At 38.6% G+C, this 25354-nt stretch overlaps 1 protein-coding gene across 4 annotated transcripts in view; it reads left to right on the top strand.

Annotated features, from left to right (window-relative positions):
* Positions 1-781: 781 nt before the first annotated feature.
* The window catches only part of LOC120227871 (zinc finger protein 280B-like), a 51371-nt gene continuing 26798 nt past the window's right edge, over positions 782-25354 (top strand). For 2 of the 4 annotated variants that reach the window (XR_005527356.1, XR_005527358.1), the window contains exons 1-2: positions 782-882; positions 1704-1761. Coding sequence is in view for 2 of the 4 variants with exons in the window: in XM_039225914.1 (XP_039081845.1) it covers positions 20313-21941 (1629 nt within the window). In the remaining 2 variants the exon portion in view is untranslated. Of the gene's footprint in view, positions 883-1703; positions 1762-18962; positions 19103-20241; positions 22670-25354 lie in introns of those variants that run through there. The other 2 variants (XM_039225914.1, XM_039225915.1) reach the window with 2 other exon arrangements.

Below are 25354 nucleotides of genomic sequence, written 5' to 3'. Positions count from 1 at the left end.
AGACTTTCTGGCAGAAATGGACAATTTAAGACAATTCTATAAAGGGCCAGACAGTAAATATTTTAGACTTTTGAATATGATTTCTGGAAACTAATCAACTGCTATTTTAACAGGAAAGCAGCCATAGACAATACCTAAAGGAATGGTATGTCTGTGATCCAATAAAACTTTATTTATGGACACTGAAATTTGAATTTTATATAATTTTTCAGATGTCACAAAGTAATATTCTCTTTGTGCTTTTTTCAAGCCATTAATAAATGTTAAGTTCATTCTTAGGTCGCTGCAAACTATACAAAATTAGGTGCCAGCCTGGACTGGATTGGCCCTATATGCAACCTCAGGAGTGTGAGCATCAAAAACCAGTTGTGTGGTCAAGGTCCTTTAAACACGGGCTGGGGGCTGGTGCTTATATGAAAAAGGTACCACACCTGAGAGGATTATGAGAGCTAAAGTCCAGGTTGACGAAAGTATCCCCTGACGGATTGGGAGCCCGCCCTTGATCTTGAACCCTGGCCTGCTCCTTAACCTTGACTTCCCAAGACATTTCCAGGGCCTCAGGGTGATTATTGCGGCACTCATCCACTCACCCTAACCTCGCGCCCAGGGATCACCACCAGAGGCTCCACAGCGCGCGCAGGCGCCGGACCCGGCCTCGCCGCCAATCAGATCGCAGCACCCAGAGCTGCGCCGGCCTCGGCCCCGCACCTGGCGGCCAATCACAGATCGCAGCGGGCGCGCGTGTGGAAGGGCGGCGGCGGCGGCGGCGGCAGCGGCGGCGGCGCCTGGGGCCTGAGGAGGCGTCGTTCCCTCGGGCTTCGCCTGGGGAGTACCTCAGGGCGGTGCGCCTCTGGCTGCTCCGGACCGCCGCAGCCGGGGCTGGTAAGGACGAGGGCGTGGCGCGGCTCTAGCGTTCCTAGAAGGGAGATGGGAGGGATTCCGCGGCCCCAGTCTCGCGGGCCACTCAGCTCCCGGTCTTGCCCTGCCTGAGAGGCCTGTCCCTGCGCCGTGGCCTCTGAAGGGAGTGTCGGGTAAGCGGCCCCCAGCTGGTCCTGCGAACCCCTTTTGCACTCACCCTCTTCCCTAATCTTGGTGGGCGCCTTTCAGGAAGCCTCTCCTCTCCCACCCCCCCCACCCCCCCCTGGCGGGGCGCCCTCAACCCCAGGCCTGGGCCCAACCTACGCCTCCTGAAGAAGGGGCCTACCCTGGTTCCTGACAGCCTCCCTACCGCGGCCCACTTCTCGCCCGCCCCGCTGGGGTCTCTTGTGGAACTTAACGCGTTTCAACCTCGCAAGCAGGTTCTCTCCCGGTTCTGGACGTCTGTGGCCCAGGGGGGGTCCAGCATTTTAAAGTCCATACTGCTCTCATGCCTACCGCAGCGCCTTATTTTCCTTGTTTGCTGTCTCTCTCTCTGCCTGGACTTCTACCTGAGACCCTTCCACACTAATGAAGGCCCTTGGACAGCCGGGACCCAGGGTAGTTTCCAGGCTCAGGATTTGGGCAGTTGGCAGTCGCAGTGTTTTCTTTACTGAGAGAGGGTAGATGGGAGGAACAGGTGTGGGGGAAAGGAATCCAGTTTTCTTTTCTGGTTCAGTGTGAGATGCTTCATAAACATCCAGATGGCAGTATCAGATAGGCAGCGGGACCTAAAATATTCCTGTAACATGGAAGTAACTCTAATCTTCCCTTCTGGTTGCCTCAAGGATGTGACCTCCTCCCTGCAGTAGCTCAAGTTCTTAGAAGTTTCAGTGCACGCCTGAGGTAAGATGAAAGGTCTTTGTAATAAGGGTCAAGATTGTGTCTTTTTTTTTTTCAGGTTCATAGATTTTGAGCTATGTAAAACCGACTTTTTTTTTCTTTTCTTTTTTTTTTTTTTACTATGGTAGGAGGCTAAAATGGGCTGATACACATAACTAAGATTTCAGCTAATGTATTAAAGTGGTTCATTCAGGGTAAGTGTGTATTGGTTAAGAATGATAACGTAGAGTTAGTTTTGTTCATTTCTATACCCTTTAGTAATTTAAAGGGTAATAATTGAAATAATTTAAATGTTTATTTCACAGTTTGTCATAGCTTTGGATGTAGGACTGGCTTAGCTGGGTTATTCTGGCTCAGGGTATATTAGGAGGTTGTAGTGTAGCTTTTGGATGGATTGGCAGTCTCTCAAGACTTGACTTTTGTTGGATGATCAGTGTCTCTCTAAGCTTTCTCACTTGACTTTTAGCAAGGGAATCAGTTCTTCACTCTGGATCTTTCTATGGAGCTGCTCATGTCATGGCAGCTGGCTTCCCTTAGAGTGAGTGATTCAAGAGAGACCGTCCACCTAAGATGAAGTGCCATTTTCAGAAGTTACATACTATTACTTCTGTATTTGCTTAGTCACATAGACTAACCCTATGATAGATAGTGTGGAAGAGTACTACACAAGAGTGTGAATAAATAACAGGAGGCAAGATTCACTTGGGGCCATCTTGAGACTGGCTCCCACACCTGTTTACCCACCATTCTGGCTCTTCTTCATATTGATTATTATTATGAGTGGATTATCTAGCTCCAGGCTAAGAGCAAAACCTCCCCTTGTATACTAAATCCAAGCAATTTTTGTTTATTCAGGAATATTGTTCCATCAAGTCTCCTCTTTGTCCTGGATTAAGTTTCCTGTTTCTCTGAATCATTCTCATCAGCCAATAGACTGATTGTAATGTCACCTCTCATTTAAAAATTCATCTTTTGATTGTACATCCCTCATCTGCTTATTTTATTTTATGTTTTCTTTTCGTTACAGGAAGATTTCTCTAGAGTTGTCCATATTTGCTTCCTCCAATTTTCCCATTCTTCTCTAAATCCTCTCTTGTCAGGATCACCAGTGAATTTCATATTGCTTAATCCAGTGGTCAGTTTTTAGATTTTAATTTATGTGATCTGTTGGCAGCATTTATCAGAGTTGTTCATTTCCTCTTCCTTGAAAATAATTTTTCCTTTGGATTGCAGCATCCTTCTTTTTCTCCATTCTCCTTTACAACCTCTCTCCCCCCCGCCCCCATAGTTGGCTGTAAGTAACTGTTCCCTCTTACATATCCTTTTCTGGTTTCTTCTCATGTTCCTGACCTCTAACTAATGGAATGCCTAAGGGCTTAGATATCAGACCTCTTTCCCTAGATGATCTCATTCAGTCTTGTGTTTTAAATAACTTTACATGCCAAAGACTCCAAAATTGGTGTACTTAGCCCAGGTCTGGTCTCATATTTACCCAGCCTGAGCTCTGGTCTCCTATTTACCTGCTCAGTATCACCCCTTATATGTGTCATCCTCTTCTTCACATCTCAGATCCAATCAATCTACCAATAAATCTTGTGGACTTTCAAGATCTTGATCTAGAATCTGACCCCATCTCAGTACCTTTGTCTCCTACTACAGTCATTTTTTTGTTTCTATTTCAGTAGCCTCTTAACATGCTTTCCTTCTTCCAGTAATACCTTCTAAAGTCTTATTTACTTCTTCACACAGCAGCAGAGTGATCCTCGCTCAAAACCTCCCACTGACTTGTCATACTTAGAGTAAAAACCAAAGAACTTAGAATGGCCTACATTAAGGTACTACAACGAACTCATTCTTTGATCTCATCTCCTTTATATTGGTTTGCTTATGTTAGCCCCTTGACTGGTCCTTAAATTTGATAAACATACTCCAGTCTCAGAACCTTTGCATTTGCTCTTCCTTCTGCTGGAAAATTCTTCTGCAGATCTCCATAACCATGCCATACAAATATCAGCCTGCCTCCAAACTACCTGGCCTATTTCCTGCTTTATTTTCTCTATAGCATTTATAGCCATTTGAAATTGTATATAAATGTATACACATGTCTAAAAACATTTTATATGTTTTTGTTACATTATTTACATATCAAAAATGTAGCATGTGATATTATAATAGTACATATGATAACATTATATGCATATATTTTTAAAGTCTGTGTCAGTTCCCTGAAGAACGGATCTTTGTTTCAATCACTAATGTATCTCCAGTACTGAGGCCAGTACCTGGCCCATGGTAGGCTCACCAAACACTCACTAGTACTCAAATTCCTCACAAACACTATCTTGATCATTCTCCCTCCCCCTTTCTCTGTGGTTAGGAGGCTGTCAGAACTGTGGAGTTACCATTCTTCCTGTGTCGTTTCTTTGCTTCTCAGTCTTTTGTGAACAGGGCTATGTTCTAATTCTACTGATTTGGTATATTTTATAGTTTTAGTTCATCCAAAATTGTGAACATCGGAACATTGACAACCTTACATTTATGATCACACATAGAACCTCTAATGATCTTTCTATAGAATAATAATTTTTCCCTAATTTCTCAGAAAAAAAGAAAGAAAGAAAGAAAAAAGAAGAATCCTCCCTCTTTCTTTCTTTGGACCTAGGAGTTCTAACACAGCAATATTATGTTAAGGTCAATTTGATATGAAAAAAATAATAGCAGCCTTCTTCATCTTTTCGTTCATAACTTAAAAAATTTGAATACAAGCTATCTTAACCTTATCCTTTGGAAGTTCCTTATACTTGTCAACGACAAGTATTCCTAGGTTCATTCCTTATTTTTTCCTTTAAATGTATAAATCAGTCATTTGAGTAACACTGAATAGTAGAGTTCTGAGAGTTCAGCTTAAGCATTAATATTGTATACATTTGAAAACAAAATATGGATGCTCTGTGGAAGTCTTACCAGCATTGTTTTCCTTGGGAGCTTCCCAGTAGTAGGGAGATATATGTTATACAGAGATTCATGACAGGGCTCGTCTGGCCTGCATAGAATATGCTCTCTACTTTCACAACTTCCAGATTCCTTATAATTAGGTTGACTGATTTATCACCCAAATCAGCATATTTTTAACAATGAAAAGTGGCACTATTAAAAAATACATAGGGACAGCAGGTCAAACTGGATTGCCCTGGTCAAATCAGGATATTTAGCAGCCCTAATAATAATTAAGTTAGTGTTCCAAGCCCTTAGTATCAGAGTAATGTCCACTGTACAAGGAGATATCCATTCATCCTTGGGAAGGTATGTCTCCTACTACAAATTTGTACTTTGGCCACTAGTTTAACTCTTTCTTGGCTAGATTACTTTGCATTGTTACCATAATCCTAATTAACTAACTCTTATTACATGAATGGAGTGTGGTTAGGGGCTTTGAAAATTCAGTGTCACTTGTTAGGATGTGGGGGTCACAGCAGCCTATTGCTAGGCAGTATTTTTTTTTCTTTCTTTTTTTTTTTATGTTTTATTTATTTCTGAGAGAGAGAGAAAGAGAGACCGCATGAACAGGGGAGGGTCAGAGAGAGAGGGAGATATAGAATCTGAAACAGGCTCCAGGCTCTGAGCTAGCTGTCAGCACAGAGCCTGATGTAGGGCTCGAACTCATGAACCATGAGATCATGACCTGAGCTGAAGTTGGGCGCTTAACTGACTGAGCCACCCTGGCGCTCCTAGGAAGTTTTTTTCTTTAATTGAAATATAATTCACGTACTATACAATTCACCCTGTAGAGTGCAAAATTGAGTGCTTTTTGGTAAACTCACAAAATCGTGCAGTGTTTACCACTATCTAATTCCAGAACATTTTATCAACCCTAAAACTCTGTATTAGTTTCCTGTGACTACTATAACAAACTACCACAAGCTTGGTGGATTAAAACAACAAAAACTTATTCCCTCTCAGTTCTGGAGGCCTAAATCAAGGTGTTGGCAGGGCCACACTACCCTCAACCCTCTAGGGGAGAATCCAGTGCTTCCCTCCAGCTGGAAGTCTTTGGCTTGTGGCCATGTCGCTCCAGTCTTTTTACAATGCTTTCTCCTGTTGTATGTATGAAATCTCCTTCTGCTTCTCTTATAAGGATACTTGTGATGTTTTTTGGGCCCATTTGTATAATCCAGGATAATCTCCCCATCTCAAGATTCTTAATCACATCTGTAAAGACTCTTTTCCCAAATTAGGTAACATATATGTTTCAGGGATTAGGATCTGATATTTTGGTGAGTCATTATTCAGCCTCCTACACTCCTCATTGTTTTCTCCTCCCAGCCTGTGGAAACCTCTAGTTTATTTCTGTCTCTATAGATTTGCTACAGACATTTTATGAGAGGAGTCATACAATATGTGGCCTTTCTGTGTCTGGCTTTATTTGCTTAGCATGTTTTCAAGGTTCATCCATGTCATACATATACAGCAGTACTTTATTTGTTTTCATGGTTGAATAACATTCCATTGTATGGTTATACCACAGTTTATCCATATATCAGTTAATGGACATTTGGATTGTTTGCACTTTGGCTTTTAGTTTTAATGCTGCTGTGAACATTGTTGTGCAAATTTTTGTGTGGATTTACGTTTTCAACTCTTTAGGGTATATACCTAGATTCAAATTGTTGAATCATATAACTCTATATTAATTTTTGAGGTGCTGTTAAACTGTTTTCCAAAGTGGCTAACCATTTTATAGCAGTTGTACCAGCAATACATGAGGATTCCAATTTCTCCACTGTCTCTGCAACACTTGTTAGTGTTCCTCTTTTTGATTATAATCAACCTAGTGGATGTGAAGTTGTAGCTCATCATGATTTTGATTTTACATTTCCCTAATGACTAATTGTGTAGAACAGCATTTCTTGTGCTTATTGGCCATTTGTATATCTTCTTTAAAGAAGTGTCTATTCATATTTTTTACTCATTTTTTAAAATAAATGTTTTTATTATAAAACAGGTAACATATAGTTTACCGTCTCAACCATTTAAGTGTTAAATATATTCGCATTCTGTTTTTTCCATATTATTTTAAAACAGATCTCTAGAATTTTCCATCTTACAAAATTGAAACTCTATATCCCATTAAACAACATGCTCCTTTTTTCCCCTCTATCCCTAGACCCTGGTATTTACCATTTCACTTTTGTTTCTTTTCTGTTGCTTTGGCTACTTTAGATACTTCATAGAGGTGGAGTTAATATAGTATTTGTCTTCTTTGTGACTAGCTTTTTTCATTTAGAATAATGTTCTCAAGATCCATGGGTGTTGTGTGTGAAGGACTTCCTTTTTATGGCTGGATAATATCCCGTAGTGTGTATGTATCACGTTTTTAAAATTCATTCATCAGTTGATGGACATTTGGGCTGCTTCTGCCTCTTGGTTATCATGAACAGTGCTGGGATTGCTGGATCATATCATATGGTAATTTTTTGAGGAACCTCTGTTGTTTTCAATAGCAGTTGTGCTATTTTACATTCCAATCACAGCATATAAGGATTCTATTTTCTTTGCATCCTTGACAACAGTTGTTATTTTTTTTCTTTTATTAATGTTTATTTATTTTTGAGAGAAAGAGACAGAGTGAATGCGGGGGAGAGGCAGAGAGAGAAGGAAACACAGAATCTGAATCAGGTTCCGAGCTATCAGTATAGAGTCCTATGCGGGGCTCAAAGTCTTGAACCACAAGATCATGACCTGAGCCGAAATCAGACGCTTAACTAAGTAAGCCACCCAGGGGCCCAGCAGTTATTATTTTTTGGTGTCTTTATATATTGATTGATTGATTGATTGATAGTAGGCATCCTAAGGGGTGTGAAATGATATATCATTGTGGTTTTGATTCACATTCCTCTGATTATTAGTATGTTGAACATCTTTTCATATACTTGGCCATTTGTTTATGATTTTTGGAGAAATTTCTATTTAATTCCCCTGCCCATTTTTTAAATTGAGTTGTCTTTTTACTCTAATGATATAAGAAGTCTTTATGTATTGTGGATATAAGTCCCTTGTCACATATATGATTTACAAATATTTTCTTGCATACTTTTTAAAAATTTTTATTTATTTTTGCGAGAGAAACAGAGCGTGAGTGGTGGAAAGGAAGAGAGAGAAGGATACACAAAATCTGAAGCAGGCTCCAGGTTCTGAGTTGTTACCACAGAGCCCTATGTGGGGCTCAGACTCATGAACTGTGAGATCATGGCCTGAGCCAAAGTTAGATGCTTAACCATCAAAGTTAGATGAGCCACCCAGGTGCCCCTATTTTCTACCATTCTGTGGGCAGAATTTACATTTAGTTCTAATTTGTTTTATTTTTTGTATATAGTGTGAGCAGAGGTCCAACTTCATTCTTTTGCTTGTGGTTGTGTAGTTGTTCTGACATTTGTTGAAAAGACTTATCTGTTTTGCACTTAATTATTTTGGTATTCTCGCTAATACCAGTTGACCATTAGTGTATAGGTTTATTTCTGGACTCCAAATTGTATTCTGTTAATCTATGTTTCTATCTTTCTGTCAGTACCACATTATTGATTATGGTAGCTTTGTAGTAAATTTTGAAATTAATGTGAAAGTTTCAGTTCTTTTTTCAAGATTGTTTTGGCTCTTCTGAGTCTTTTGCATTTTTATATGAGTTTCAATTTCTGTGAAAAAGCCAGATGGGGCTTTGATAGATCAGTAGTCTTTCCATCTTAACAATGTTAAATATTATCCATGAACATGGGAGGTGTGCATTTACTTAGATCTTCTTTAATAACCTCAGTAATCTATTCAGTATAATTCAGTGTTTTCATTATGAAAGTCTTGAAATTTTTTTGGTAAACTTATTCTTAAGAATTTTATTCTTTTTAATGGTAGTGTACATAAAATTGTTTACCTAATTTCATTTTCAAGGTGTTTATTGCTAGTGTATAGAAATATAATTGATTTTTTTATTTATCTTGTGTTCTACCAGCTTGTTGAACCTGTTTATTAGTTCTAATACTTGTTTTGTAGATTTCCTCAGGATTTTCTATGTATATAAAATCATGTCTTCTCCATATAGTTTTACTTCTTTTTCCAGTCTGAATGCTTTTTTACTTTTTTTTTCTTGCCTGATTGTCCTGGTTAAAGAATCTCCAATATCATATTGAGCCAGAATGGTAGAAGTGGACATCCTCGTCTTGTTCCTGATCTGACAGTAGAAACTTTCAGTCTTTTTACCATGAAGTATGATGCTAGCTGTGGGTTTCTTACAGATGCCATTTGTCTGAGTGAGAAAGTTCCCTTCTCTTTCCAATTGTTAAGTGGTTTTTTTTCCCCCTCATGAAAGGGTGCTAGATTTTGTATAGTGCTTTTTTTGCAGGTAGTTGTGGGGTTTTTGCCCTTTTTCTATTAAAATGGTATAATGTTGATTGATTTTCATATAATGAACCAACTTTGCACTTCTTACATAAATCTCACTTGGTCATGGTCATAGTCCTTTTTATAGGTTATTGAATTGTGTTTGATAGTATTTTGTTAAGGAGTTTTGCCTCTGTTTATAAGAGATTGGGTGTATAGTTTTTTTTGGTGTGTGATATCTTTGTCTAATTTTGGTATGAGTAGTACTGGCCTCATAGAATGAGCTGGAGGATTTTCTCTCCCCTTCTAAATTTTGGAAGAGTTGTGTTAATTTTGGAAGGATTAGTGTTAATTTTTCTTGAATTGTTTTGGTAGAATTTACCAGGATAGTCATCTGATCGTGGATTTTTCTTTGGGGATTTTTTTTTTATTACTAACTCAATCTCTTTATTTATTTTGGATCTATTCATATATTCTGGATCAGTCCATATTTTTGGAGTCATATATTCTGGGTCAGTTCGTGCTTTTGGAGTCAGCTTGGTAATTTATGTCTTTCTACGAATTTGCACATTTCATCAGGTTATCTAATTGTTGGAATAGAATTGTTTATATGTTCCCTTAGATTTCTTTTTTTTAATTTCTATGTGGTTGATAGTAATATCTTGTCCTCATTAAAAAAAGATAATATATTGAGGGGCACCTGGGTGCCTCAGTTGGTTAAATGTCTGACTCTTGATTTTGGCTCATGGTTTGTGAGTTTGAGCCCCGCATCAGCACAGAGCCTGCTTGGGATTCTCACTCTCCCCCTGTGTCTCAGCCCTTCTTACACTCATGCTCTCGCTCTGTCTCTCTCAAAAATAGTCAAAACTTAAAAAATAATATGTTGAAGTGAAATTTCAATAACAAAATCAATATTTTAACGTGAAAGACTGAGTGACATTTAGACTACTCAGTGTTGTGCATCTGCTGCTCCTGTCTAGTTCCAAAACATCTCAAACATTACAAAGTAAAACTTTTTTTTAAAATAGTTTATGTCAAGTTGGTTTCCATATAACACCCAGTGCTCATCCCAACAAGTGCCCTTCCCCATGCCCATCACCCCCCTTCCTCTCTCCCCCACCCCCATCCACCCTCAGTTTGCTCTCAGCATTCAAGAGTCTCTCATGGTTTGCCTCCCTCCCTCTACACCCCCATTTTCCCCCTTCTTCTCCCCCACGGTCCTCCATTAAGTTCCTCCTAATCCACCTAAATGTGCAAACATATGGTAGCTGTCCTTCTCTGCCTGACTTACTTCGCTCAGCATAACACCCTCAAGTTCCATCCATTCTGTGACACATGGCCAGATTTCATTATTTCTCATTGCCATGTAGTATTCCATGGTATAGATAAACCACATCTTCTTGATCCATTCATTTGTTGATGGACACTTAGGTTCTTTCCATGTTTTGGCTATTGTGGAGAGTGCTGCTATGAACATTGGGGTCCATGTGCCCCTATGCATCAGCACTACTGTATCCCTTGGGTAAATTCCTAGCAGTGCTATTGCTGGGTCATAGGGGAGTTCTATTGTTGATGTTTTTGAGGAACCTCCACACTGTTTTCCAGAGGGGCTGCACCAGTCTACATTCCCAGCAGCAGTGTAGAAGGGTGCCCATTTCAAAGTAAAAGTTTTTTATCATAAACATTTTCTGTCCATTTCCCCTCTCCTGTCCCCTGGCAGTCACCAATCTGTTTTTTGATTCTGTGGCCTTACTTATTCTGGATATTTCTTGTAGATGAAATCATACAATATGTGAACTTTTCTGTCTGACTTCTTTCACTTTGCATGTTTTTAGGGTTTATTCACCATGTATCAATACTAAATTCCACTTACTGGGGTATAATTAACACCTAATATTGTATGTTATGTCTCAGGTATACAACATGATTTGATACTTGTATAAATTGTGAAATGATGCCCATAATAAGTATAGTTAACATCTGTTACCATACGTAGTTAAAATTTTCTGTCTTGTGATAACTTTTAAATATGTAATATAGTATTACTAACTGTAGTCACCATGTTGTACATTACATCTCCATGACATATTTATTTTATAACTGGAAGTTTATACCCTTTGATCCCCTTCACCCGTTTTGCCTCTCTCCCTTGCCTCTAGTAATTACCAGTCTGTTCTCTGTATCTATGAGCTTGTTGTTGTTAAGACCCCACATATCAGTGAGATAATATAATATTTATCTTTCTCTCTTTGAATTATTTCACTTAGTATAATGCCCTCAGGTCCATCATGTCACAAATGGCAAGATTTCATTCATTTTTTATGGCTGAATAATATTCCATTGTTTGTATATACCACATTTTTTTAATCCATCCATATTGGACACTTAGGTTGTCTTACAGTGTCTTGGACACTTACAGTCTTGGCTGTTGTAAATAAAGGGCAGTGAACCTGGAGGTGTCCTTATTCCCTTTATGATTTTAATATTCCAGTGTTTGTATATACCACATTTGTATTATTTCCACTATTAAGTTATTGTGAATCATGCTACTCTAAGCATGCATGTACTGTACATGTGTTTGAGTACCTCTTTTCAAAAGTTGTCCTGGATATATACCTAGAGGTGGACTTGTGGGGTCATATGATAATTACATGTTTAAGTTTTTGAGGAACTGCCAAACTGATTTCCACAAAAATTCTCTGATTTTTGTAAGCTTTTGGTTAATTTCTATGATCCAAAAAACTTGATTTTGACAATTTTTGCTATTCTCTTTGATTTTATGATAGAGGAAATATTTGTAGTTTCTTATTCCACCATTTCCTATAGCTTCACTTTGTTGCTGGCATTTAACAAATTAACATTGTCTTTTTTTTTAAGTCCTCTTTTTTCGTGGCTCTCTGCAACTTCTATTTAAATCATTCACCACTCATCTGAAACTTCCAAACCCTTTCTAAACACTCCGTCTTAGAGAAAGAACAACTTCTGAACTAATCAGCCACTTTTAGGTTGAACTGCCACTGTGCTTCTATCTACTTTGTGGATTTTTCTGACTAAGATGGTGCTCTTGGGATGAAAGGAAGAAAAAGGGAAGATGACTAAAAGTGCCTGACCATAGTCATTCTCCTGAGTTCCAGGATTTCAGGGTTCTCACATTTACCATAATAGTATACTTCAGGGACTCCTGGGTGGTTCAGTCATTTAAGCATCTGACTTTGGCCCAGGACATGATCTCACCATTCATGAACCCCCTGTGTCAGGCTCTGTGCTGATAGCTTAGAGCCTGGAGCCTGCTTCAGATTCTTTGTCTCCTTCTCTCTCTGCCCTTCCCAAACTCATGTTCTGTCTGTCTCTCTCTCACTCAAAAAAAAACCCAAACATTAAAAAAAATAGTACACTTCAGTAGTTCCCAGACTTGAAGAAAATTAGCTGCTCCTCACATTTGAACATTTTCTACACCTTCCCTCAGCCCACCATCCTTTGTTGAATTTATTTCTAACTCCAAGAAAATCATTTCCCTTCAATGAATACTTAAGACTTATGTGTCAGGACTGTTCTAGGACTTTGAGAGAAATCAGTGAACAAACAGATAAAAACAAAACAAGCTAAAAAACAAAACAGACTTTTCTAGTGGAAAGAACTGCTTGTCCAGTGGAGAAATAAAGGTGGTAAATATAATAAGTACATTTTTTGATGATATAGAAGGTGATAGTATGAAATTAGGAAGAATATAATAGAGCAAGGTCATAGGATCAAATGTTGGGTAGGTAGGAGGGTTGTACTTTTAGATTGGGTGATCAGAACAAAGTCTTACGGTAAAGGTAAGTTTGGACATGGAGTTAAAGGAGATAGAAGTGTTAGCCGTAAGTGTCCATCAACTGATGAATGAATCAAGAAGATGTGGTATATTTATGCAATGGAATACTACATGGCAATGAGAAATAATGAAATCTGGCCATGTGTAGCAATATGGATGGAACTTGAGGGTGTTATGCTGAGCGAAATAAGTCAGGCAGAGGAGGACAGATACCATATGTTTGCACATATAGGTGGATTAGGAGGAACTTAACCGAGGACCATGGGGGAGAAGAAGGGGAAAAATAGTTGGGGGGAGGGAGGGAGGCAAACCATGAGAGACTCTTGAATGTTGAGAGCAAACTGAGGGTGGATGGGGGTGGGAGAGAGGGAAAGGGGTGTGATGGGCATGGGGAAGGGATCTTGTTGGGATGAGCACTGGGTGTTATATGGAAACCAACTTGACAATAAACTATTTAAGAAAAAGAAAAAAAGAAGTGTTAGGCATGAGGATATCTTGGAGGGTTTCAGGCAGAGACTGAAGGGAGCAGCAGAGAAGCCACTGTGGCTGGATTGGAGTGAATGTGTGTTAGAATAATGAGAAAAGAGGTCAGAGAGGTAGCAAGAGTGTAAATTAGTAGTGAGGGTCTATAAATTGTTGATTTTTCTTAGTCCAATCTATAGCAATAATCATGTCTTTTGATAAAGAACAACCTGGCTTAATAGTTGTTCCCTCCCTGGACTCTAAGGCCAGGTTAGACCCCATTTTTGCACTCTTCCAACTATTGTAAGCTTATTTATGAATAAATATGTATGAGAATACTTATTTTTATTTTTCTTTGTTGCTCTAAAGTGAAATGTAAATGTTTACTGCAGTTTTAAAGATCCTTTGAGGCTCTCATTTTTCCCAAGGATCTGTGCTTAATGGGCATTACATTTTAAGGCAGCAGATGTGTGGGATCAATGGAAGAGAAGGAAAGAAGATTGGTGGGAAAGAGACATGAGTGCTGTGGGTGGGGAAATAGTGAAAGAGCAGGGACAGGAATCTGGAGGAGCACTAGTGGGTTGAAGAGAGTCCAAGGCAAGGGAAGGTGGTGAGGATAGGTGACAGAAGAGTCCTGTTAGTCTGATCTCAAGAAGCTACTCATAAAAGACTGGTGCCTGAGAAAAGCTGGTGTGTGGCTATAACAAAGACCCACTAAAAGGGCTGTTGCTTAAATTCATAGGAGTAACCTAGAAGATGAGTTATATATTACTCACTGCTTTCTCTACTATCTTTTACATGACATTTTCTCATTAACTCTTCTTACAGCCTTTGGTGGCTTCCTTCATGGGGGATATGAAGTGATTTTTGAGGATTAACTCCTTCAATGTAGTAGGTCTTTGGGATGTCCAACTTCCCTACCCCAGTATAAGTTTCTGTTAAATAGTAGAAAATAAGGACACCAGAGGAGAAATGATAAGAAAATTCCTGTGGTCTAATGTTATTCTTGTTCTAAATGAACTCGTTCATTAGTTTATTCGCTTTAGGTCTGATTCTTTTCTCTACTCTTAACTTTTTATCTCGAATGGTAGGATGGAAAGTTAATCAGCATGGTCAATAGCTAAAACTCCTTCCAAGATCAGCTGAGTGAAAAGTCTGGCAATGTTACTGGAACTTAGTTTATTTTCACTTCTTTTAAACAACAGGATTTGATTTCTCATAGTTTTGGAGGCTGGAGAATTCAGGATCAAAGTGCCTGCTGATTTGCTCCCTTCTTTCTGGCTTGAAGATGGCTACCTTCTCATTCTGTCTTCACATAGTGGATGGGAGATAAAGAAGAAGCAAGTTCTCTGATATCTCTTCTTGGCACCAATCTCATTACAAGGGCTCCACCCTCATGATTTATCTACACTTAATTATCTCCAGAAGTTCACATCTCCAGAAACCATCACACTGGGGGTTAAGACTTCAACATAGGAATTTTGGAGGGACACAGTTCAGCATGTAGCATAACCTAAAATGTATTCTCTAGAATTGGAGGAATCATTTAACATGTAGGAATAATGGAGTGATATAATTACAGAGGTGTTTTAGGATTCAACTAGTGGTGGTATGGAGTTGATCATAATTTGAAGAACAGAGAGACCAGACAATTTGGAACATAGTACAGATTTAAAAACATGAAGTAACCAGTGAATCTAAACCTAGAAATTGTGGGGAGGTGCTTTAATACGAATGGAAATGAAAGGTAGTTAGAATGACTAATGATTTAAAAGTTATTTAGAACCACTTAGAAGTTTCTTTGAGTAATTTGATAGAGGGTAGGGGAGCTTTGAACAGATTTTTATGAAATACAAAGAGAATAAAATGAATCCATTGAGACTCTGATTTTTAGAGACAAAGCAATTAATAGCAACATTACCAGAAATTTAGACATGCATTAAGTCAGAGTTCTTGTGGGGAGAATACAGAACTAGAATCAGAAATCGTGAATTTGAGTACTAAATCTGTCTCCAGGCCTTACATATAATTTTAAGTAAAATTATAAACTTTTCTATGCTTTATTTTTTTTGTATTTATTTAATTTTTATTTATTTATTTTGAGAGAGAGAGCTGCAGAGTGAAAGCCAGGGAGGGGCAGAGAGAGAGAGAGAGGGGGAGATATAGAATCTGAAGCAAGTTCCAGGCTCTGAGCTATCAGCAGAGAGCCCTACATGGGACTCAAACTCACGAATGGTGAGATCATGACCTGAGCTGAAGTTGGCCTCTTACCTGACTGAGCCACCCAAGCCCCCCATAAACTTTCCTAGGCTTTAAAACACTATCCTCAGATAATTCTGATGGTCATATTAGTTGTCAGATTAAATTTTTATTCTATTTTTTCTTTAAAATTTTTGTTTTTATTTATTTTCTAACTCTAAATTTAAATTTTGTTTTATTCTGATTTGTATGATATTAAGGATATATTAATAATTTCGATTTAGAATTATTTCTTTAGAGAGGGTATTAGAGCATACATGTAGAATTACCTAGAAGATAGTTAATAGAAATGTGGAAATTATACTCAGAAGAAGGATGGATTAGGGCCGAAGTTTTCCCATAGAACTTTTTAAAAAAATTTTTTTAAATGTTTTTTTATTTTATGTTTTGAGATGGGGGCAGGGGAGAAGGGCAGAGAGAGACAGAGAGAGAGACACACACACATAGAATCCGAAGCAGGCTCCAGACTCTGAGGTGTCAGCACAGAGCCCAACGCGGGGCTAGAACTCATGAATGGTGCAATCATGTCCAGAGCCAAAGTTGGATGCTTAACCAACTGAGCCATCCAGGCACCCCTCCCACAGAACATTTTTGATTGGACATGTAGGGGATTACTACTGTCATCTAGTAAGTAAAGGTCAGGGATACTACTAAACATCCTAAATGCATGTAACAGCACTCCCGCTCCCCCAATAAAGAATTATCTGGTCCAGACAGGTTAGTGGTACTTAGGTTGAGCAACACTGGATTAGGCGGCATCATCCTGGAGTTTAGATGATTGAAGTTGTATATAGACATACCAAACCAATTTTCATTGACTCTAAAGAGCAGTGTTTTTAAACTTGCCTTATGTTTTCTTACATTAGCATATCTCCTAATTATATACTTAGTTTTGAGAAAATAAGAAGTTATGGGGAGCCTGGATGGCTCAGTGGGTTGAGAGTCTGACTTCGGCACAGGTCATGATCTCATGGCTCGTGGGTTCGAGCCCTACATCAGGCTCTATGACAGCTTCTCTGTGACAGCTCTCTGACAGCACAGAGCCTGCTTTGGATCCTCTCTATCCCTCTCTTTCTCTGTCCCTCCCCCACTTGCACTCTGTCTCTCTCAAAAATAAATAAACATTTAAAAAGTAAAAAAAAATGAAATTAAGAAGTTGTAGTCACTATTATGACACACTAGACTGTATGCTTCATGCATTCACCACTTTCTTCCTAGTACTTGGTAGTGTCAGACCAAGTTGGGCAAGCAAAATATAATTGTGAAATAAGTGAGGAAAAGAATAAATAATTTTTATTCTGCTTAATATTCTGCTTTTTTGGCTTATTTCCAAGTTAGTGTACACAGTTCAGGGTTAAATATCTATGTGTTCCAAAATTATATGATCATGTGCTAAGTAAGTTGTTAATGAGAGGTACGTGACATCTATTAAATGCCAGTTTAATTTTTATAGTTTGGATTTGAAGTGTCCACATTGGGCTACAATGAATTGTAATATGTTTTCAAAAATTGGTGAGTTATGAATCAATTTAAAATCCGTGTTTTTCAAACCACTAGTAGTGAACCATTGATGAGTCATAATTGATTTTGTGGGTCATGGTCAATTAAAAAACTAAGAAAATATTAGAATAAGCCTCCCATGTAGTAAAGCAATTATTATTTATGTCTTTTTGTAGTGAGACTCTGTATACATTGTTGTTTGTTTGGTTTGTTTTGTTTACTATAGGTTGTGAGAAAAAATGTTTGTAAAAAGCTAGCAGTTTTCAGTCCTTCATTGGCCCACAGAATACCTGACATGGACAGGGCTCCTAAACTAAATCATAGAAAATGAAAGTAATGGATTAGTCTGTTCTACAAAAAACATTTCTTATTAATGAAAGTTAGCATTAATTTATTTAACAAATTCTGTATTTGTTGAGCTCCTATGTTGTACCAGGTACTATTCATTTTGCTGGGGGTACAGTAGTCAACAAAAGACCATCCCTGTCCTTTGGTGTTTACATTCTACTGGGTAGTCAGTAGAAAATAATCAAGATGGGTAAAGTTCACATTGTGTTAGATGGTGATGAGGACTTGAAGGTGAGGGGAATGGAAGAGAGAATGTGAATTAGTAGTAGATTGGAGTATTTGAGAACCTCTTTTTTTTTAATAGTTTATTGTCAAGTTGGTTTCCATATAACATGCAGTGCTCATCCCTACAAGTGCCCTCCTCCATGCCTACCACCCTCCTTTCCCTCCCCCCTCCCCCCATCAACCCCCAGTTTGTTCTCGGCATTCAAGAGTCTCTCATGGTTTGCCTCCCTCCCTCTCCCCCACTATTTTCCCCCTTCTCCTCCCCCATGGTCCTCCGTTAAGTTCCTCCTAATCCACCTATATGTGCAAACGTGGTATCTGTCCTTCTCTGCCTGACTTACTTCGCTCAGCATAACACTGTCAAGTTCCACACATGTTGCTACACATGGCCAGATTTTGTTCTTTCTCATTTCCGTGTAGTATTCCATTGTATAGATAAACCACATCTTCTTGATCCATTCGTCAGTTGATGGACACTTAGGTTCTTTCCATGTTTTGGCTATTGTTGTGAGTGCTGCTATGAACGTTGGGGTCCATGTGCCCCTATGCATCAGCACTCTTGTATCCCTCGGGTAAATTCCTAGGAGTGCTGTTGCTGGGTCATAAGGAAGTTCTATTGCTAATTTTTTGAGGAACCTCCACACTTTTCCAGAAGGGCTGCACCAGTTTACATTCCAACCAACAGTGTAGGAGGGTCTCCGTTTCTCCACATCCTCGCCAGCATCTAGAGTCCTCTGATTTTCTCATTTTAGCCACTCTGACCAGCGTGAGGTGGTATCTCAGTGTGGTTTTGGTTTGTATTTCCCTCATGAGGAGGGACGCTGAGCATTGTTTCATGTGTTTGTTGGCCATCTGGATATCCTCTTTGGAGAAGTCTGTTCATATCTTCTGCCCATTTCTTCACTGGGTTGTTTGTTTTTCAGGTGTGGAGTTGGGTGAGTTCCTTATAGACTTTGGATACTAGCCCTTTATCTGATATGTCATTTGCTGCTATCTTTTCCCATTCCATCAGTTGCCTATTAGTTTTATGGATTGTTTCCATTGCTGTGTAGAAGCTTTTAATCTTGATGAAGTCCCAGTAGTTCATTTTTGCTCTTGATTCCCTTGGCTTTGGGGATGGGTCAAGTAAGAAAGTGCTGCAGTTGAGGTCAAGGAGGTTGTTTCCTGCTTTCTCCTCTAGGTTTTGATGGTTTCCTGTCTCACATTCAGGTCCTTTATCCATTTTTAGTTTATTTTTGTGTATGGTGTGGAGAATCTCTTTGAGAAGACTTGGAACAAAAGTCTGAATATGGTGCAGAGCAAGCCATGCAGGTATCTGGGTGATGAGCATGCATATTAGAAGGACAGCAAATACAAAGTCTAAGCAAGGTAAAGTGTTTAATGTATTTAAGAAAAAGTAAGATGGTTAGTGTGGCTAGAGTGAGGTGGATAGGGGAGAGGAATAGGACATAACTACGGGGGCAGTACATAGGATTGGAAGCTGATCTTACAGGCATTGGAAGCATTTGGCCTATTACTGAGTGAACCAGAAAGCCATTGGAGTGTTTTGAGCTGAGCAGTGATATAATCTGATTGAACAGAACCATTATTCTGCCATGTGGAGAAGAGATCTCAGTGGGAAAATGAGGATTAGAGGGAGAAATTTAGGAGACATCAGTGAATGGACTATAAGGATTTGAGGTGGGATGAGATTATCAAGAGAGTTCATTCCTAATTTACTAGGCATGTGATAAGCATTTGACATTGAATTATACTATTTGTTGATTGTGTCTAGGAACTCTTACTTTGTTCTTTGAATTTGACACTTCTATATTAATATTTATGAAGTTAGTATGTATGAATCAATTGAGATGTTCATTTAATATAAAGTTTTCTTCAATTCTACTACAGAAAAAGATACCATTGAATAGTTGGTGCTTTTTAAAGAGAGCTATTACCTTAAGTCTGAGAAATAAGAACTTTCTTTTTAAAGTTTTTTTTTTATTTAGTTTTTTGGTAATCTCTATACCCAGTGGGGGACTAGAACTCATAACCCCAGGATCAAGTCGTGTGCTCCTCTGACTGAGCCAGCCAGGCACCCCAGAAATAAGAACCTTTGCCTTTGAGATACAGAAACACAGTTAAAAGTTTTGAACTTGCCAAAGAAAGATGCAGCTGGTTTATGTGTGACTTAGAATTTCAGTCTAATTTTTTCTGACTCCAAAGCCTATGTTTCTAAACACTGCATAGTGGTTCCTTTATAAAAGAATATATCCTTTGCATGTGATTTCACCTAGAGATTGGTTATTAGACATTTTTCCTCTTTTCTAAATAGAAGTAATCATGATCAGCAAAGCTAGATTCTGGAGTTGCACAGACTTACAACAGTAGATTTTAAGCTGTAATTTATCCTCTTAGGTTCTTAATGTCCTTATCTATAAAATAAGGGTGTTTACCTTAGGGTTTTGGAGAGAAATAAGGTAATGCATTTTTCTGTACTTACTGATGTGTAGTGTGTTTGTACTTAGGTGACAATTTATATAAAGAACACACTGGGACTTGTGGCCATACCTTCAAGAATAAAAAAAAAAATTAGACAATGGAACAACCATGTATATTATGTGAGGAAGAACAAGAGCCAGAACCACAGCAGAACATAGAAGAAACCAAACAAGTAGATGATGAAGATGCTGAGCTGATCTTTGTTGGGGTAGAACATGTAAATGATGATGCTGAGCTGATCTTTGTTGGGGTGACTTCAAATTCAAAACCAGTCGTTTCAAACATTTTGAACAGAGTCACCCCAGGTTCATGTTCAAGGAGGAAAAAGTATGGTCACCTCAGAAAAGATACTACTCACAAATTACAGCCTATAAGTCATGTGACCCCTATATCAGAAGCAGTGACTACCTTGCCTGTTTCTGAATCAAGATCAACAGATAGTCCTATTATTATTGAGCCTTTGTCTAAACCTGATTATAAAAATAATTCACCACAAATCGTGCCTAATAGCTCTTCAGAGTTATGTTCTCCTTTGATTACATTCACAAATTCATTGCAGCATCCAGGAAGAGCTGCACTTCCTGTTGGAGGTATGAATAAAACTCCTTGCATATCAAAGCAACTTTCTACTGCTGAAGTAAACAGTGTAAATCCCAAAAGGCTTAAACTCAGTGATGGAATCATAGGGGGACATGCTTCAGCATTGTCCCCTTCAGGTATCTTTCATACAGTGACTGCTCAGCAAAGCACACCCTCAAACAGTGTTCATACCTCATTAAGCCATGTTCAGAATGGAGCACCTTTCCCAACAGCTTTTCCAAAGGACAGTGTTCATTTCAAGCTTACAAATCCTGTTAAGGAAAATAGACAGGCAAAAACAGATTTTTTGAGACTAGCAGGTGAAAACCAGGCTGTTGATCCCAAGAAAGAAAGTCTGGTCATATTACTTCATGACTTTTATTATGGGCAGCATAAAGGAGATGGACAGCCAGAACAGAAGACTCACACAACCTTTAAATGCCTTAGCTGCTTGAAAGTTCTAAAAAATGTCAAGTTTATGAATCACATGAAACACCATTTGGAACTTGAGAAGCAGAGGGGTGACAGCTGGGAAAGTTACACCACCTGCCAGCACTGCCACCGACAGTTTCCCACTCCCTTCCAGCTGCAATGTCATATTGAAAGTGTACACACTACCCAGGAGCCCTCTACTATCTGTAGAATTTGTGAATTATCATTCAAAACAGATCAGATTCTCTTACAGCACATGAAGGACAATCATAAGCCTGGTGAAATGCCCTATGTGTGCCAAGTTTGCAATTACAGATCATCAGCCTTTGCTGATGTGGAAACACATTTCAGAACATGCCATGAAAACACTAAGAATTTGCTCTGTCCATTTTGTCTCAAAATTTTCAAAACTGCAACACCATACATGTGTCATTATAGGGGACACTGGGAAAAGAGTGTTCACCACTGTTCCAAATGCCGCCTACAGTTTTTAACTTTCAAGGAGAAAATGGAGCACAAGACCCAGTGTCATCAAATGTTTAAGAAGCCTAAGCAACTGGAAGGATTGCCTCCTGAAACAAAAGTTGTTATTCAAGTGTCACTGGGACCTCTTCAACCAGGATCAGTGGATGTAGCATCCGTTACTGTGAGCACGTCAGATTCTGAACCATCACCTCCCAGGTCTAAGAGTAAAGTTTCAAAAAAACCTCGTTAATTCTACTTTCAGTAAATCTAACGCAGGTATTTCAATCGAAATAAAAAACCCCATAAAAATAAAAAAATACAAACTATACATTATTTAGTAAGGTCACACAGTGAAACCAATAAGTCATTTATGAGTTTCTTTTTAAATTCATGAAATACAGTACTGTCTGATCTGAATCTGATATGTTATTTAAAGTATATTACCTGACTTTCATGTAACTGTATCTGGCTTAACATATAAAAGGTGTTTTGTGTGTGTATGTGTGTGTGAGAGAAAAAAAGTAGAAGCCTATTTATTATTTTGATATTTCATGTTATTTGTAAGTTTGAAAGCTCTAATTTCTGCATATAGAATCTAGAGTTTTTTAAGTACTTAATTTTATTTTCAACTTTTTCCATGTCTTGAAGATTTCAATATTAACTCTAGTCAGACTGGAAGGACTTTGTACAACACAACATGGTCCCATTTGCTGCTGAGTCCCTAGAAGCGTCTCTCTTATGATGGTTTAAAATAATCTCTCTGAGAGCATGAGTGTGAAGTTGAGGGAGAAGGTATGTCATGGATGAGAATCAGAAACTGGGAGATTAGTCAGTGGAGACTCCTTGTTCTGGTGGAGGGAGAGGGGTGTCTATGCGCGCGCTCTCTCTCTCTCTCTCTCTCTCTCTAGGAGCCAAGGCAGAAAGAACAGTGTCTCAGAGTGTCTTCCTAGCAAAAGAATAGCCGAGGAAGCAAAAGTATTCAAAATAAAAGTTTCGAGGAAGCAAAAGTATTCAAAATAAAAGGTTCGTGTTTGGCAAGGGGCCCCTGCAGACATGAAATAATCACTGTGTATCAATTGGCTTCAAATGGAGAAGCAGGGGTAACAATAGAATGGGGCCTGGAGTCTGAGGTTCTTGTTGAGCGATCCAAAGAGGAATTTGGTTTGTTCTTGCCTAGCTGGCCTTTGGTCAGAATGAATTAGCCATATACCTCTCAGCTGCAGCAGTAAAGCAAGTAAAGTTTCCCCAGGGAAAGGAGCCCTGACATCCCTAGTTTGAACTGCACTGGACCCATAGTTTGAACTGAAAAGGGCTAAACAAGTGGTATCTGTTCAGTTCAAGGACTGGGCTAAATTTAGCTCTATTGCTAATAAGTTAGAATGGGAGTTGCCCAAGAATAGTAGGTACAGTGGATGAAAGTAATAACCCATGGTGACTGAATAAAATGAAACTCACTGTAGGGCTTTTCCTGATATTTTCCCATGTACATGTGTCTTACCCCAGTTGAACATGTAAAATTTGCAAGTTTGTAACTTGCCTTGGACATGAATGTATTACATCTAACAGTTACTCTCTTGTGTGTATAGTTTCCCTTCTTATAAAACTAATGTGATTTTGGGTCTTTCTTGACACACTCTTAATGTGGAAGAAATGTCCCATTTATTTCATTAAGTATTACATTTTAGAGTTCCTGTCCTTCACCTAATCTGTCCAACTGCCTAATCTGTGACTGTACAGGGAACCTTTTCCCTTTGCCATTTCCAAGGACTCTCATATAACTGCAGTGCCCTCTGAATGTTGGTTCCTGAACATCAATACCCTTGGCTGCTTCTGTGGATTCCCAGGATTGAGTGTCCCTGGGCATTTTCCAGTGCTGTCCCTTCTTCTTCCACCTCTGACCCAGGTACCTACAAGCCTCTGTGCACCACTTAAGGAACCTGGGATGCTGTCTATAGACCTGAGCCAGGAGAAATCTCCTGTTTTCCCTTGCTTTCTCTTCTTTCAAGGCATCTTCCCTCTCCCCACTTCTCTCTTCCCTCCTCAGCCTTGTTAAATTTCCTAAGCTTTCACAAAAAGCTGGGAAGGGTTAGTCATCAGGGGCTTAGCATCCCTTCTAGAATTGGGGAGGAAGGATGACAGATAACAAAGTAGTTGTGAATATATTGTCCGTGTTTTAAAGAATTTCCTGAATGTAGATTCTGTTATATTTATTTGCTCAGTGTTCGATTGATTTATATGCACTTTGAACATTTTACTAGGCCTTTTCAGTTAGTTTGCTTGGGCCAAGGCACTTTGTTAATATTTCAGCCTGAACCTGTTTTAGGTGGAGAGAGAAAGAGAGTGAGAGTTTGAGTGAGTGAGTGTGTGTGTGTGTGTCTGTGTGTGTGTGTGCACACGCATGTGCATATGTGCACACGCTCTCTTGTTCTAGTCTCAGGTGGAAACTTCTGTGTAAAAATAGATATGCAGACTACTGCATACTTCTCTCCTTTATTCTGTTCATGTGACAGTGTCTGTTTCTGAAAACAGTAAAAATATGAAATGTCTTAGCTCTTTGTTTTTGTGGTTGCTTGGTATTATCAACACTTATAACTGTTGTTTGCTATTTAAAGTATGCCCCAAAGGAGTACAAATTGTTATTTATTGCTGACTACAGGTTCTAGTGATATGACCCTTGTCTACCTCCTCTTGCTCTTCCATTCTCTGCCATGTTACTCCACCATTTTCCCCACTAGTGCACTGTTTTTGATGCATTGGCCTCACTTTTTAATTTTTTAAGTAAATCATATTTTTTCCTGTTCCAAAGACTTTGCAACTTCTGTTTTCTTTCTTAGAATGCTCATCTAGGCCTGCATGGTTTGCTACCTCGCTTAATTGTTCAACACTTCCTTTGGTTTATTGAGCTTCACCAATGCTCTTAAAAGATACTGACAATGAAATCTCCCCCTACCTTTTTCCTCTTCCCCCTTAATGGCACTTTAAGCCTCCCCACTCCTTTCTATCCTCTCCAATCCGGTTAAATTTCCTAGGTTTTCACAAAAAGCTAGGAAGAGATAATCATTAAAAGCTTTGCTTATCTTAGAATTGAGCTAGCTTGAGTCAGTTTCTGTGCCTGCAACCAAAAGAAAATGAATATAGTGAGTTCTTTCAGGAGCTTTCTCTGTTTTTCTATTGATACCTCTCTATTTTTTTAAGGCAATGTCACTTTGTTTCGTTTACAAATATATTGAATATCTGTCAAAATTACTATTTTGTTATTGCCTTTTGTGAATTTCCATGTCTATTTTGCTTGCTTGTTCTTTCAGATAAAATTTATTATTTTGTTAATGTTGCCAAAAATTGTAAGTAAAATAGCAATTATAGTAATAAAATGCTGTTTTGAAAAAAAATATTTTTGTTATTTATCTTTTCACTAATAACATGGCATACTTTTAGTTTAAGTTAATTTTTATTTGGTATCTATGCACAATCTGCCTTCCTGCCAATTTTACTTATTTTTAATCATACTGCATTGGCCAGAACTTCCAAACAGTGATATATGAATGAGCTTTCTTGTTTTTGGTTTTAGTGAGAAATGCTTTACTAGTAAAGGTAATGCACATACTACTTAATTAATTTCTGTCTTTAGAAGTTTTAAAGAAAATTGCTTAGTTTTATTGAGTA

The sequence above is a fragment of the Hyaena hyaena genome, unplaced genomic scaffold, assembly GCF_003009895.1.
Source record: "Hyaena hyaena isolate Hyena2069 unplaced genomic scaffold, ASM300989v1 scaffold_19, whole genome shotgun sequence".
NCBI lineage: Eukaryota > Metazoa > Chordata > Mammalia > Carnivora > Hyaenidae > Hyaena > Hyaena hyaena.
This window is presented reverse-complemented; position numbering and strand designations above follow the sequence as displayed.